This window comes from Balaenoptera borealis (genome assembly GCF_965194805.1).
Source record: "Balaenoptera borealis genome assembly, chromosome: 7".
NCBI classification, from domain to species: domain Eukaryota; kingdom Metazoa; phylum Chordata; class Mammalia; order Artiodactyla; family Balaenopteridae; genus Balaenoptera; species Balaenoptera borealis.
This window is the reverse complement of record NC_138864.1, coordinates 98184200-98201089: the sequence shown is the minus strand read 5'-3', so window position 1 is coordinate 98201089 and position 16890 is coordinate 98184200. Positions and strand designations below refer to the sequence as shown.

At 37.1% G+C, this 16890-nt stretch overlaps 1 protein-coding gene across 1 annotated transcript in view; it reads right to left on the bottom strand.

Annotated features, from left to right (window-relative positions):
* ANKRD7 (ankyrin repeat domain 7) overlaps positions 1–3836 on the bottom strand; it is a 60783-nt gene extending 56947 nt beyond the window's left edge. Inside the window, exon 1 of the mRNA XM_082400191.1 lies at positions 3542–3836. Coding sequence (XP_082256317.1) covers positions 3542–3774 — 233 coding nt within the window. The 5' untranslated portion in view covers positions 3775–3836. The remainder of the gene's footprint in view (positions 1–3541) is intronic.
* Positions 3837–16890: the final 13054 nt, after the last annotated feature.

The window sequence follows — 16890 nt, the reverse complement described above, 5'->3', positions numbered from 1 at the left end:
CCTACAGATCTGAGGGACTTTTTAAATAAAAACCATAAAAGTAATTTAATTTTATAGCTAGGAGAGATATTAGATATCTTCAATTCACTTTCAAACTCATTGGGCACAGAACTCAAAATGAAAACATAAATATTAGCTAAATAAGCAAAGCACATTAACAGGGAGCTCCTCTGGTTTAATAAGAAATAGTCTTCAATGGGGCTTTGCAGATCTTGGTTTAAAAAACATCTATCTAGTAATAGTTCTGATTTGACAAGATGAGGAGATTTAGGGTCAAGGTCATACAAATGCAAGGAAGGCCTCAAATTCAGATTTTTATTCCAAAAACAATGTTATTCCTACTGGGCCACTATGGCCTTCAGAACAACCTGCTCATTAACTGTCATGGTGTTTCTCCCATTCTCTCCTAACCAGAAATTTTCAATTTTATTATCATTATTTTTACTAGAAAACATATTTAGAATATTATTTCCATAAGACCATTATTTATATGTACATATATTTACATGAGGCATCAGGGACCCTTGCACAGTGCTTCTAAAATGAGTTTATGCAGCCCTCAATAAAACACTATAATTCACCTTTTAAAAAATTCAAATAACACAAAGCAGAAGTCTCCCATAACCATTCTCATTCTACCTACTTCCTCTGCCCAAATCTCATCTCCTCTTCAGAAATAGTGTTTTAAGTTTAGTATGTATCCTTTCAGATTTTATCCCATTCTCAGTCTTTCTACACACACACACACAAATATTCAAATAGAATATAGAGTTTGAGACTTTTTTAATTCAGCCTTATTGAGGTATAATATACAAAAAATGTAAGTGTACAGTTTTATGAGTTTTTTCCAATATATAGTCATATAACTGCCACCATAAACATAATAAAGAACATTTCTATCACTCTAAAAAGTTTCCTCATGTCCCTTTACAATCAATCCCCCTTCTTGCAGTCCCCATATGAAACACCTGGTAGCTACTAATATGCTTTCTTTGGCTATAATTTTGCCTTTCTAGAATTTCATATAAAAGGAGTCACTTGATATCGTCTGTAACTGGAGATACAGAAGGAGTCTTTTGTATCTGGTTTCTTTGACTTAGCAGGACACTTTCGAGATTCATCCATGTTGTTGCATGTATCAGTAATTTCATTTCTTTTATTAATAAGAGAGATCATTTTATTGCTGAATAATATCTTTAAATTATCATATTTATGTATGTATGTGTATATATATATATGTATTCAATCATCAAAAAATATTAATTCAGCACTTACTATGGCTAAGCAAGGTTCTAGGTGATGAAGATACAGCAGCAAACAAAACAAAAATACCTGACCTTATGGATTACACATGGCTAGTGGAAGAGGTCAACGAAAAAACTTAAAATACAAGGTACAACAGACAGTATTAAGTGCTAAAGAGAAAAATCAGGCAAGGAAGAGGAACAGAAAATGTCAGCATGGAGAGGGGTTACAATTGTTGGAAGAGTAGCCAGGGAAGCTCTAACTGATAAGATGACAAACACCTGAAGGAAGTGAGACCAGGCCATGTGGATATCTGGGTGGGGAAGCACTCCAGGCAAAGGACCCAGCAAGTCCAAAGGCCCTAACTGCATGTCTGGCATTTCTGTGGACACTAAAAAGGCCAGGGTAACTGGAGATGAATGAAAGGGAGAGTTGTAGGAGCTAAGATCAGAGAGATAACAGGGAGGGGGTGAAGGTTGTGTAGGGTTGTATGAGCCTTTGGAAGGACTTTGGCTTTTACCCCTAATGAGATGGAAAGCCAGTGGATGCTGTTAAGTCAAGGAAGGACATCACTTGACACACATTTTAGAGGATCATTCTGGCTAATGCGTGGAGAATAAATTGGAAAGGGTAAAAGACAGAAAACTACCTGGGAGGCCACTGCAGTAATTCTCATTAAGATATGATGGTGGCTTTGACTACAGTGGTACCTTTGAAGGTGGCAAGAAATGGCTGGATTTTAAACATGTTTTGAAGGTAGAACCAAAAAGATTTGCTGTTGAATGAGATGAAGGATGTGAAAGAATGAGAGTAGTCAAGAATGACTCTGGGGGTTCTGGCCTAAACCACTGAAAGAAAGGATTTGGCATTTATAGAAAGAGAAGAGCAGGTCGGAGGAGGAATAACAGGAGCTTAGTATGCGGATGTTTGAGATTCCTAAGCAGTGACAGGGTGGAGCTAGTGGCTCTCACAAGCCCATTGTTAAATTTTCAGGAATTATTCGAGCCACTTGACATCACATTGGTAGGTGGAAATCAGGGATTCTCTTCCCTTCTCCCCACCCCCCCTCAAGAGCCTGTTATATAACATTTACCAGCACACCACAGCCTGTTAGATATACAAGTGATAGTGTAGGCATATGTATATATATGAGTCTAGAGTTCAGGGGAGAGGTCTAGCTGGAGATTAAAAGTTGGAAGGCATTGGAATACAGTTACAGACGATCTCTCTTCATCAGGCAAGTGAGGATTAAGAGAGAGACAGAGAGAGAATTATTTCGAGGTCTGATCCCTCAAATATTTACCAATCAGGAAGATGAAGAGAAACCAGCAAAGGAGTCTGAAAAGAACTGTCCACAGAAGTAGAAGAAATGCCAAGTGAACCAAGTGTTCTGAAAGACAAGACGATATTTCAAATACTACTGATAGGAAAGTAAGAGACTTGGCTGAGATGCCTGCCAGGTACGACTGAGAATTGACCATTGAATAAAGTCATGTTGAGGTTATTGATGACCTTGTAAAGAAATTCAGAGGAGTGGTGTCAGATAAATTATTGAACAGATAACTCTGATTTTATTAAAAGAGGAGGTAAAACTATGAGCAAGTTGACACAGATCCTCTAACCATAGTTTCCAGTTGCCCTATTACAATGAAAGATGACGCTTTATATACCCTATGACCTGAAAACTCCCCACAAGATTTTAAGGTAGGCACATACAGTACATATTTTCTGTTATTAATGCCAAATACATAACCTCTTCATTTCTTAACATATAAAATTAATTTTGTTTTTGCAGTAAGTGGTTGTTGATGAGCTTTTTGAAGACCCTCTACAACTGAAAAAAAATTTTCATAGGAGATCCACATTAAAAAGTTAATTGTTTTGCTCTTTCAAAGTCTTAAAATCTTAATAATCACTGTTCTGGGAAGTCACCTCTACTCTTTTCCTATTAGTACATTAGGAATATGGGAAATCTTAGTGTCTGGGGACAGTATATACCAAAGGAGAAAAACCACAGCATGGGGAAAGGGTGAAGTGCCCAGTGGAGATTAAGGCAGTGGGAGGAGTGGAGGGAATTGGAAAGGACACAAATGCCCTCAGATATCCAGGTGAACATTTCTAAAACTAAGAAGCTGAAAGTTGGGGGTATGACCCTCTGCCAGTGGTTGCCAGACCTCTCCACTATGGGAAACTCAGAGTGACAACCAGTGGGGTAGTCCAGACAAGTCCTGTTTCTGGTTAGAGGACCCAGTGGCACCAGCTTCCCCTCCATGCTGCCCTTCATCACTCTGGTCACCTGTGTTCTCTGTCCCGCATGTTCACATCATGTTTCTTGAACTGAAGATACTCCTTCACCTTCTCTAAATCCCCGACTGAGGCAGCTTTGTGAAGTTTCTTTAAATCCTTATCTCTAAGGTTGTAGCCTGGCTGGGCTGGAGGACCGATACTGGCTGGCCCGCCTATGGGCAGGTGTGAGCAAGAACTGTGGGGCTCATCCTTCCTTCTCCATAATGTGAAAAGCTTCTTCATGGCGGCACAGGAGGCAGTCCTTCAGTCGGACCAGGATGTCCCTGGAGCTCCTAACTGCCCCACCTGCCTCGCCACCTTGGCCCTCTGGCCAGGTAGGTCCTCCCGGCAGTGCTGGAGTCAAAGCCGGCTAGAGACCGGGAGTGGGCCAAAGATCAGAACCTGTGTGGGCGGCTTTTCCCAGTTGCCTAGCAACGCCCAAGGCCTCTGGCACCCGAGGTTGGGACCCAGCCCCCGGGTTGCCCAGATCCAGATTCTTCACTCAAGATCTTAGATTAACTGCTAATACTCTCAGTCTTCCTATTAGATCCAGCATCTTTGGGTAGAAATCTATCAACTTTCTTACAAATACCCCTTTCCCTTCAAAGATAGACCTAGTAGCTTGAACTCTTGCAAACCAAGATTTACCTTCCTCCTGGTGGAGATGAACCTCCTCCAGTGATCTTGCCTCCAGCCTACTCCCTGCCTCTCACCAACATGGTTTACAAGGCGAAACTCGCTTTTAACAATAACTGAGATCCCTTCATAATCTCAATTTCAAACATACTTTTGAATACCATCTCTCATATTTTAGCTCACTCTCTCATCACAAAACTCCAAAAATCCTTCTAACTCATTGCACCTACAGTCCATTAATTCTGCCACATTTCACTCACCTTGACCACCCACTCTGTGTTCTCACTTCCCTACTTAAGTAGGTTAAATTCCACGGTTAATCATTATCACTCTTTATCTCCAGTAACGGAGAGCCCCAGGATCAGTCCATCATTAGCTTAATTTTCCCCCAAATCCTTGGAGTCATCCTTGAATCTTATCTTTTGCACCTACATTTAAACTGCCAGCAAATTCTGTCAATTCTAACTACAGAATATATCCAGAATCCATTTGATTTCTTCCCCTAACCATATTCCCTTCTGGGTGATCTCATTCAGTCCCATGACTTTAATACCATCTATGCAATGTCAACTCCAAATCTGGAAGTTCCAGTCTGGTTCCCTCCCCTGAACTCCGGACTGGTATATCCAGTTGTCTATAGACTCTATAGGCATCTCGTGCTTAACATGTCTCAGCTGACCTCCTGACATTCCAATCTGTCACTGTCTTTCTTACTTAAGGGCAGGTAACTCCATTCTTCATGTTACTCAGGTCAAAAGTTTTAGTGTCATCCTTGACTTCCTTCTTTTTCAAAGGCCACATCTAATCAGTTAGCAAAACCTGCATGCAGTACTTCCAAATACATACAGAATTTGACCACTGATATCACTGTAGTCCAGGCCAACATCATCTCTCTCATTTGCATTACTTGACCAAGAAAAATTAGCTGTGTTAGAACTGGGACAAGAACTGATAAGCTTCAGGACTTCAGGACTCCTCCTGTCATATCACACTACCTCTGGTTAATTTTATGAGCTGCACCGCCTTCAATTCATGATGACCTGAGAATAATTTTTCACTTATATGCTAATATAAAGCTAGTACAGCTCAGAAATTTGGAATGTATAGATAATTATATGCTAATTTTATATAATTATTATTAATAGAATAATGAGCTGCTGTCTCTTCTATTATCAGACACACGAGTATTATGTAATATGGTTAGTACCTTACATAAGTATTAAAATAGCAATGTTATTTATCACATTTTTTTCCTAAATAACTATTCCCATGTAATTTCTCAGGAAAAATAATAAAAGAGATCCCAATATGCTTCATCTCAAACATAGCTATGCAGTTAAAACTTCTCAGTGGATTTTCTGTTGGTGTTCCTGCCAAAGATACAGAAAGCAGGCTTATGAAAGTTTTGATAATGAAAGAGCTATTTAAAGATCAATATGTAAATTTCATTGCTAGTTTTTCTTTCTTGAAATTCTAAATTTGTGGTTATTTAAGAAGGTAATTGTTAAAGTCTAAAATAATAATGTCTGAAGGGAAATTTCTTTAGTTTCAAAAGTTCACTAAGTTCATTAAACCCATATGGTGCCTTTGCACAAATTAGGAAGTAATTATGTATGTCATTTGTTTCTCTATAATTACAAATAAATTGGACTTGTTATAAAATGGGTTTATTATTTTTACAACAAATTATTTCTAATAAATTATTATTAAGTCATAATCATTTATAATAAATGGCATAGTGATTTATTCGTAAGAAAAGCACCTGTTTTTAAACTGGGACTTTAAACAAACAGAAAACAATACAAACTGCAATAAGAAATGCCAGGTTTAGGGCTTCCTTGGTGGCGCAGTGGTTAAGAATCCACCTGCCAATGCAGGGGACACGGGTTCGAGCCCTGGCCTGGGAAGATCCCACATGCCACGGAGCAAGTAAGCCCGTGCGCCACAACTATTGAAGCCCCCGTGCCTAGAGCCCTGCTCCACAACAAGAGAAGCCACCGCAATGAGAAGCCCGTGCGCCACAACGAAGAGCAGCCCCTGCTCACCGCAACTAGAGAAAGCCCACAAGCAGCAACAAAGACCCAACGCAGCCAAAAAATATATATATATATCAGGTTTAGATGGTGTACACTAATACCAATAAGATATTATATTTTAATTTACTTTTGCGATCAGTATAGAAATTATTAAAGCAATTCTTTATTGAGAATCACAAGTTATATGTGGCTGCATTAACAATTATCGACCTTTCTCTTTCATAATTTGAAGAGAATGTTTTGTTCCCCTTAGAACAAAATACTTTTCTTCTGTTTGTTGGCTAATCATCATGATTTACTTCTTAATCAATTTAGACTGCCATAACAAATTACCATAGACTAGATAGCTTAAACAACAAACATTTTTTATCACAATTCCAGAGGCTGGAAGTCTGAGATCAGGGTGCCTGCATGGTCGGGTTCTTGGTGAGGGCCCTCTTCCTGGTTTACTTGCTATGTCCTCATATGGCTGAAAGAGCTAGCTGTCTCTGGCCTTTTCTTATAAAGGTACTAATCCCATTCAGGAGGGGTCCCATGACTCAATTACTTCCCAAAGGCCCCACCTCCAAATATCATCACATTGGAATTAGGGTTTCAACACATGAATTTTGGAGGGACACAAGCATCCAGTCCATAACATTTACTAATTTTGTTAGAACAAGATACTTTATTGCCATCAGCCAGAAGAGTTATGTTTGTATAATAAATGTACAAATAGCCCATCTCTGGACCTAACTCAAAGTTTTAATAGAAGTACAAAAATATGTCACAAAGACAAAAGTGCTGCAGTGAAAATGGTGCCTCTTAGAGGTGGTAACTTGTGCAGTGCATGACCTGAACAACTGTATGAAGCCACCATTAGGTTAGTCGCAATTTTGTAGATCTTCTATACATCAGGCATTTTACCAGATGTCAAAAACACAAGCATGAAATAGATGTAGTTCTGATTGTCATGGTGCTCACTATAGAGTTAATTTCTATGGTTTTTCAAACATCTTTTCTAAGGAAAACATAATTTTCGTTCATTCACTTATTCACTCAACTAATAATTCTTGTGTCTTTTAAGTATACTGGTATTGCTCTAATACTGGAGCATAAAAAAGTCTTTTTCTTACCTCAATATACACTTAAAATTATTTGTGTTGTATTTCCATATGTTTCTACTTTGGGGGTAATATCTACATTGTCTAAGTTTGATCTTTATATTCAATTTTCAAGGCAGCTAAGTCATGCGACAACATTCTGTAATAGAAAGATCAGTGGATAGCTTTTTAAATGGTTTTTAAAAATGCCAAGTTAATGGAAAACTTGTCCTTTGGCATAGGGCTCATTATAATGCCTTGCAAGCTGACAAAGCATGATGATGGAAAGGATTTAGAAAGTGACATCACACTGCACTGACTTTGGACCATCCTGCTACCTAAGAGTCCAGCCTCTCTAGCACCAAGAAGAGAGAATCTCAAGAGGTCACCACTTAAAAACTAGAATCACAAACTCTTTCATTATCATTTCTTTATTGGAAAGAGAGTTAATATTGACAATAAATACTGTTTCAAATGCTCCTCACTGGTCCTCTTCCCTTGAGAGATGAACCTGGATAATCTGTGCCACACAATCTAGTTTCTACAACTAGTTTCTCTAGCATGAAAAGTACTTTTTAAAATGACACTTTTTGGCTTACATGGTGCAAATAAGAATTTCTTCCACTAGAGAGAGGGACACCTGGTGTCTTACTCTGGTAGCTTGAATATGTTGATATCAATTGCTATTTGCATATCTGGCAGGTTCCCCTCTAGCAGATTGCCACCACCTCCTCAATGATTCATCCTAAACTTACCTCATTGAGTATAAACTCCAATGAGAGTTAGTTCACAGTAGGTAAGTTCTTAACATGGGACCTTTTTATTTGTTCCTCCAAGAGAGAGAAAATACCAAATAACCAAATTTGCAGAATTCAATTCACAATGTAGATAAAATGGCTAGGGCTAAATGAGTTTACTACCATCGTTCTAAGAAGAAAAATAATAAGTAAATACATTGGTGTCTTTTGCACTCCTCTCCCCTGGCAGCTGGAAAGTTTTTGAAAGGATCATTATCTCTTATCTGTTTTCTGTTACCTGCCATAATGTGAAGTATGGTGCCTCTAGGCCTTAGGATGGAGGCTTCATGCTATACTGAACAGTCTCTACCTACATTCCCTCCCTAGACTAAAGAATTATAGTGAAGTAAGTGTGCTGTCTTCTTACTGCCCCTAGGGAAAGAGGTCCAGAAAAATATCATGCTGTTTAAATTTGTTATTCTGCAATTGTGATACCAATTCTGTGTCATGATGCCATTTTCTGATTTGACAGGGTTAGGTTAGGATTATGATAACTGTAATTCACTTCTAGGTATCAAATTTTGTTAAATCACATTCTCTGACATATAATGATTGTGGTGGTACGGATGCGAGAGATTTTAATGCACCAATTGCCTACCAATAGTATAATCAATATTCACTCTGGAATATTCTCCAGGTGTGTTCCAAGGGATACTTTGTGGCAAAGTGTAATAGTATTATGTTCTTAATATTATCATGTATTTTTCTATTGCTGATTCAAATTCATTTTACTTTTCAGTAATGGAAGAGTTCTAAAGAAGACATTAAACAGGTAGGATTTTATAGATTGACTCATTACTTTTTCTTTTTTTGACATCTTTATTAGAGTATAATTGCTTTACAATGGTGTGTTAGTTTCTGCTTTATAACAAATGAATCAGTTATACATATACATATATCCCCATATCTCTTTCCTCTTGAATCTCCCTCCCTCCCCCTCTCCCTATCCCACCGCTTTAGGTGGTCACAAAGAACCGAGCTGATCTCCCTGTGCTATGCGGCTGCTTCCCACTAGCTATCTATTTTACATTTGGTAGTGTATATATGTCCATGCCACTCTCTCACTTTGTCCCAGCTTACCCTTCCCCCTCCCCGTGTCCTCAAGTCCAATCTCTAGTAGGTCTGCATCTTTATTCCCGTCTTGCCCCTAGATTCTTCATGACCTTTTTTTTTTTTTTTAGATTCCATATATATGTGTTAGCATACGGTATTTTTCTCTTTGTGACTTACTTCACTCTGTATGACGGTCTCTAGGTCCATCCACCTCACTACAAATAACTCAATTTCATTTCTTTTTATGGCTGAGTAATATTCCATTGTATATATGTGACACGTCTTCTTTATCCATTCATCTGTTGATGGACACTTGGGTTGCTTCCATATCCTGGCTATTGTAAATAGAGCTGCAATGAACATTGTGGTACATGACTCTATTTGAATTTTGGTTTTCTCAGGGTATATGCCCAGTAGTGGAATTGCTGGGTCGTATGGTAGTTCTATTTTTAGTTTTTTAAGGAACCTCCACACTGTTCTCCATAGTGGCTGTATCAATTTACATTCCCACCAACAGTGCAAGAGGGTTCCCTTTTCTCCACACCCTCTCCAGCATTTACTGTTTGTAGATTTTTTGATGATGGTCATTCTGACTGGTGTGAGGTGATACCTCATTGTAGTTTTGATTTGCATTTCTCTAATGATTAGTGATGTTGAGCATCATTTCATGTGTTTGTTGGCAATCTGTATATCTTCTTTGGAGAAATGTCGATTTAGGTCTTCTGCCCATTTTTGGATTGGGTTGGTTGTTTTTTTGTTATTGAGCTGCATGAGCTGCTTGTATATTTTGGAGATTAATCCTTTGTCAGTTGCTTCATTTGCAAATATTTTCTCCCACTCTGAGGGTTGTCTTTTTGTCTTGTTTATGGTTTCCTTTGCTGTGCAAAAGCTTTGAAGTTTCATTAGGTCCCATTTGTTTATTTTTGTTTTTATTTCCATTACTCTAGGAGGTGGGTCCAAAAGGATCTTGCTGTGATTGAGGTCATAGAGTGTTCTGCCTATGTTTTCCTCTAAGAGTTTGATAGTGTCTGGTCTTACATTTAGGTCTTTATTCCATTTTGAGTTTATTTTTGTGTATGGTGTTAGGGAGTGTTCTAATTTCGTTCTTTTACATGTAGCTGTACAGTTTTCCCAGCACCGCTTATTGAAGAGGCTGTCTTTTCTCCATTGTATATTCTTGCCTCCTTTATCAAAGATAAGGTGACCATATGTGTGTGGGTTTATCTCTGGGCTTTCTATCCTGTTCCATTGATCTATATTTCTGTTTTTTTTTCTGTGCCAGTACCATACTGTCTTGATTACTGTAGCTTTGTAGTATAGTCTGAAGTCAGGGAGCCTGATTCTTCCAGCTCCGTTTTTCTTTCTCAAGATTGCTTTAGATATTCGGGGTCTTTTTTGTCTCCACACAAATTGTGAAATTTTTTCTTCTAGTTCTGTGAAAAATGCCAGTGGTAGTTTGATAGGGATTGCATTGAATCTGTAGATTGCTTTGGGTAGTAGAGTCATTTTCACAATGTTGATTCTTCCAATCCAAGAACATGGTCTATCTCTCCATCTGTTTGTATCATCTTTAATTTCTTTCATCAGTGTCTTATAATTTTCTGCATACAGGTCTTTTGTCTCCCTAGGTAGGTTTATTCCTAGGTATTTTATTCTTTTTGTTGCAGTGGTAAATGAGAGTGTTTTCTTAACTTCACTTTCAGATTTTTCATCATTAGTGTATAGGAATGCAAGAGATTTCTGTGCATTAATTTTGTAAACTGCTACTTTACCAAATTCATTGATTAGCTCTAGGAGTTTTCTGGTTGCATCTTTAGGATTCTCTATGTATAATATCATGTCATCTGCAAACAGTGACAGCTTTACTTCTACTTTTCTGATTTAGATTCCTTTTTTTTCTTTTTCTTCGCTGATTGCTGTGGGTAAAACTTCCAAAACTATGTTGAATAATAGTGGTGAGAATGGGCAACCTTGTCTTGTTCCTGATCTTAGTGGAAATGGTTTCAGTTTTTCACCATTGAGGACAATGTTGGCTGTGGGTTTGTCATATATGGCCTTTATTATGTTGAGGTAAGTTCCCTCTATGGCTACTTTCTGGAGGGTTTTTACCATAAATGGGTGTTGAATTTTGTCAAAAGCTTTCTCTGCATCTATTGAGGTGATCATATGGTTTTTCTCCTTCAATTCATTACCTTTTAAATAAGAAAATGAAAAGAAATGGAACTAACATTTATTCAGTGTTTTACTCTGATCTAGATCCCATATTATGTGGTTAAATTACATTCTCTGCATAATCATCATATTAGCTTTGCAAGGTTGCCATGCTATCATTTTCTTCTTTTTATTAATTACAAAATTGCTGTTCAGGGAGATTGATTAATTGGCCCAAGATCCCATAGTTAAGAAGTGGCTGAACCAGAATTTAATTCCAAGCCTGCTAGGCTCCCAAATCCATTCCTCTCCCCATAGCATCTTTGCATTAATAGTATCCAGATACAGGATCAAGTTAAGAGATACTTCGTGAAATCTGATTTAGCTATATGTTTGCTTTTTAAATTTTTTTTTTCCTGAGAAACCTGATTGGGCCTAGAGTTTGTTCATTCTGTTTCATAAAGTAGTAATCAATACTTTGTTTTCATAAATGACAGTGTGTTGTATCCCCTGAGATGTCTCTTACCCCTAATCCCTGCTCCTGGATTCTTTTCCTTTTAACATACTTCAAATATAGTAACAAGTTGGTACCATTTTCATTATATGGTATTTGTAAAGCCAGCATATGGGGAAAAGAAAACTAAAAACAAAATGTTTACAGTATAATTGAAAATCACCCTTATGATAAGACAGAAGAAGCCACATCACAGAGCTGAAGGAGCCCCAGAGTAGAAATAATAGGATGGGATTTTGATCCTAGTTTTACCAATACTTGACCTGTGTCATTTCTGGCAAGTAATACATTTATAAAATAAAAGGATGTTTAAAAAAGAAAGATGGGGGCTTCCCTGGTGGCGCAGTGGTTGAGAGTCTGCCTGCCGATGCAGGGGACACGGGTTCAAGCCCTGGTCTGGGAAGATCCCACATGCCACGGAGTAACTAAGCCCGTGAGCCACAATTGCTGAGCCTGCGCGTCTGGAGCCTGTGCTCCGCAACAAGAGGGGCCACGATAGTGAGAGGCCCACGCACCGCGATGAAGAGTGGCCCCCACTTGCCGCGACTGGAGAGAGCCCTCGCGCAGAAGCGAAGACCCAACACAGCCGTAAATAAATAAATAAATAAATAAAAATTTAAAAAAAAAAAAAAAGAAAGATGTACAAAAAAGATGGAAGTAAAAGGGCATAACAAAAAATCAGTACAAAAATTGGATGCTTTTTTAATGCTAAACCTAAGAAGAGATCTGAAAGATGTCTTAAAGAATAGTCCTCTCCTTCTCCATTCACCAAATGATGATAGTAGGCAGCAGATGGTATACTGTTAACTAATGACAGAAGACTGCTGGTCAAGTCCTAGTTTGCCTTTATCCTTAGTGTTATGCAACCTACATAGACTCTACAATCCTAAAACAGAAAAAAAAGTTTGGAAAATGATTCATATGAATTATATCCACTTAAAAAGACAGTTTCTAGTTGCTTTAAATGAACTCAAGCCCCATAAGTTATCGTAGAGCTCTGAAAGAATTTTATGAAACAACTCATGACCGTGGACAGTAAATTTCTGAGTCAGGATGGTTTGGTTGAGGTGCTACATAGATAGATACAAGCTTCACAAGGACAAGAGGCTTGTTAATATTGGTCCCTGGTATATCCACAGCTTTGAGCACATTATCTAGCATGCATTAATAGCTTGACACATGTCCTTGAAGAAATTCCAAAATCTATTTTTTAAAGTCTGTGGACACATAGAAAAGAAAGCAGTGGTCACTAGGAGGTAGCATCATTGCACAAAGACCAGCTATGCTCACGTCATGTAGCTTCCCCATTATAGAGAGGAATGAAGATCACATCAAAGCATTTGACCAAATTCACACGAATAATCCCTGTTAACAAGATGGAGCATAAGGACTAAATATCTTGCAATTAAATGAATTTGTAGCTGGTTTAATGAGAGCACTGTGCTGTTTAATGAATCAGTATCAACATGGATGGAGGTAGCTCTGCCTTGTCAACATTCGTTTTTCAATCTTACATGTAAACAGAAAGTAATTTTTTTAATCAAATTTGTCCATGACGTAAAAACTGAGAATAACAGCCCAAGTTTAAAAAAAAAAAATTAGTAAGATAAAATTTAAACTGAGTAAAAGGAAATTTATAAAATGAAGAGGCCCCAGTTTATATGTGTTTTGAGTTTTCATTTTCAAATTCTCAGTCAAGAATATATGATTGCCATAAAACAAATTAATCTTACTGTATACTTGTTAAAATAATGTAAACTTATTATACATACCTTCTGTTTAACCTGAAATCCTCATAATTTATATACTCCAAACTCTTACAGATATGATAGCAAGTGGGACTCTGTAAAACTAAAGTGATAAGACCCATGTTTGTAACCTTTCCACGTTGGTCTTTGAATACCTAGAATAGCTGTTTACTGTTGTAGCCCACAAATCATACCGTTTTAAATGCAGTCTACTTTCACTTGCCACACCCTGGAAAATAGGTATTATCCCTGTCTTAAAGGTAAGGATTCTGAGGCATGATTGGGGATTCATCCAGGCATATGACAAGTGCTAGGTCTTTTAGTAATTCCACCACACTTTCATTACTTAGCTTTTTAGTGAGTATTCCTTTTTGATCCATTTCAGATCTACTGAACCACAATCAGTTAGAGTAGGGCCCCAGAGTATTTAAAGCATCTCAGGTAATCAAATGAAAATGGTCCACAACGCAGCTTTGGGAACTGCCTTAGATACCTAAGTATTTCCTTGAGGCTTCTGAGAGATACTTGACAGCAGAGATTTTGAGGTTATACTTGCTGCTGCTAGGCCATATTATATAAGGAGTACAAAAACCTGGTTGAATTAAGAGCCTGATATTCACAAGTATGACCTCCTGTAAGACACTTAACCCTGTTGAGCCTGTTTCCCCATACATAAAATGATCAGTATTGTAAGCACTTGGCATCATGCCTGGCACATCCTACGCACTTGGTAAATGCTCCCTACTAATTTCGAAGGTGAAGGCCCAGAATACACTATACTGCCAGTTAAGGACTGCTTTTTAACTGTGGCTACTACACAAATAGGTTCACATGCCATTATGAAGGGACTGTATACTTTCTCATCCACATGATAAATCTTTCATGTTACACATCTGAGAAAAATGTTGACATGGATAGCCTGCATTAGGTTAAAAATTTAGAATGACTTTATAAAGGTGTTAAACAGATGTTTAAGTAAAGCAAATATTAATAAAAGATTATCTTTGTTTTAAACAGATAGTATCTTTTCAGTTAAAAAGAAACAAATTAAGTCCTTTTTGCAGTTAATTGCCCTTTACAAAAAACTTTAGTGAAAATATTTTGCCAAGAATAATTTCTTTGATTCATTATTAAGTTGGGCTTAGTGTCTGAGTCACAAAGCACAGAGGTAACTGCAAGTTAAAATTGATTTTAGCCTTTTTATAAATAAGAAATTGCTTACAGAATAAAGTCTCATTAAAGAATATAAAAGACTTGACACTGCATATTAATCACGTTGCCACTCATAATTGTGGCTCCCTTACAATGCTCATGAAAAATGAAATCCAACTTGAATGGGTTATGAGCATGAAGAGCCTACCACGTGCACCCAGGAAGGAAGAATTCCATGTACCATTTGGTGTATTTTCATGCATTTCACCCACCAACCATTAATAAAGACATCCAATTCTTATTCTGGGAATGATTTTTCTGGCATCAATAAGGAAAATACATCTTTACAAGGCATTTTAGATTTCAAAAGGAGAACATATCATATTAGAAACTCATTACTGTGAGGGAGAGGGACTATGGTTTGTTTACTGGTTCATGTGTAATTTGTTAGGTCAGCTATGTTGAGAAAGCATCTGATTCTGGACATCATTTATACTTAGAATACATTTCACTTAGCAATCGAATGATCTATATTCCTTATTTGACTTTTAGAATTAGTTTACCAAGTTAAAATACATTATTTATTTAAACAGAACACCTGATTTACAGTCCCTAATTAAAGTGGCCTGTTTGCTTTACCCACTTTGCATTAGTTTCCTTTTATTACTAAATTGATCATAAAACCTTATACTACAAAAGCCAGATATTTATGAATAGCCAGTACTACCTAACCTTCCTCTAATCCTCCCAGAGACAACCCTAAACATCAGAACATCAGCCAAGTTATCTGGGTAATGGTGCTTGATGACCAAAACTATCTCAACAGTTCTCTCCTTACAAGTCTTGTTTTTGTGAAAATGTGAAGATATTTTCCTCTGGAAAATGTTTTATTTGTGAACCAAAAAACTGCCATGTTTAATAAGTAGCGTTTTCAATTTTAAAAAATACAATGAAACCCACGTCTGAACTCTGAAAGGATCCATTCCAGAAGCCCTTTTCAGAATTTATACAAATTAGCCATCATCTCTTCTTATTGAGCTTGTATTTTTCATTTTGAGCCAAGGGACAGCAACTATGGCCTACTGGCCAAATCCAGCCTGCCACCTGTTATTGTAAACGAAGTTTTATTGGAACCGAGCCACAGCTATTCGTCATGTATTATCTATGGCTATTTTCATGCTACAAAACAGATCTGAGTAGCTGTGACAGAGACCATATGGCCCTCAAAGCTTAAAATATTTACTATCTGCATCTTTACAAAAGAAGCTTGCCAACTCCTATTTTAAACACTTCATTAAAAAAAAGAAAAAGAAACTATTGAAATTTTGTTTGAATTACAAGAATGTAAATATTTTTCTATTGTTATCACAAAGTTACACACTTTGGCCTACATATGACTTGATGAGAATTTTTGTGGACTAGCCTGGATAGCTAAACACTGCTTATAGCATTGTTTCTATGGATTCTTTAAAAAGTATACACAACCAGTTGTACAAAGGAGTTTTAGAAAATAGCCTATTTGTAGATGAGGGACATTAATCTACTTAATTGATTCACTACAATAATCAACCAAAGAATAGCCCTGACATGCTTGGAGAAAACAGGTTTACTTCTTTTGAAATCAGGTTTATGGAACTAGGGAGTCATGAAAAGTTGCTGACAATAATAGCAAGCACTGCCTCAATATAAACTCAAGATTTATTTACTCACATTTATAAATAACAAAAAACTCCTTTAATACTAGAAATTCCCCAATTCTTAAATGATAAGATGGCTTTTAAGACCATACGGAATCAATTTTTTCAGGTAATATACAACTTTGTTAGCATTTTTCCTTTTCTCACCCAAACACACTTTTACACACACTTCTAAAGTGCTAGGGAGCCACCAGGGCAGTGTGGTAAATGGGGATGGTTCAGATAACTGCACAAGACAAGATTTACCTTCCTGTGACTTTCTTAAAAATCAGGGACAGAAACATATGTATCCTGCACTATTGATGGTATTTGTATGCTTAATTTATATAATACTTGAATTTCTCTTTTCAACTAGTTTTCCATAAATATTAAAATAGCAGAATGTCTTTTCTAAAAGTTCTCAAAATAATCATTAGATTTTTATACTATTTAATAGAAAAATAAAACCAAGCTACCAAATGTATGATTTAGGCCAAAAAAAAAAAAAAAAAAG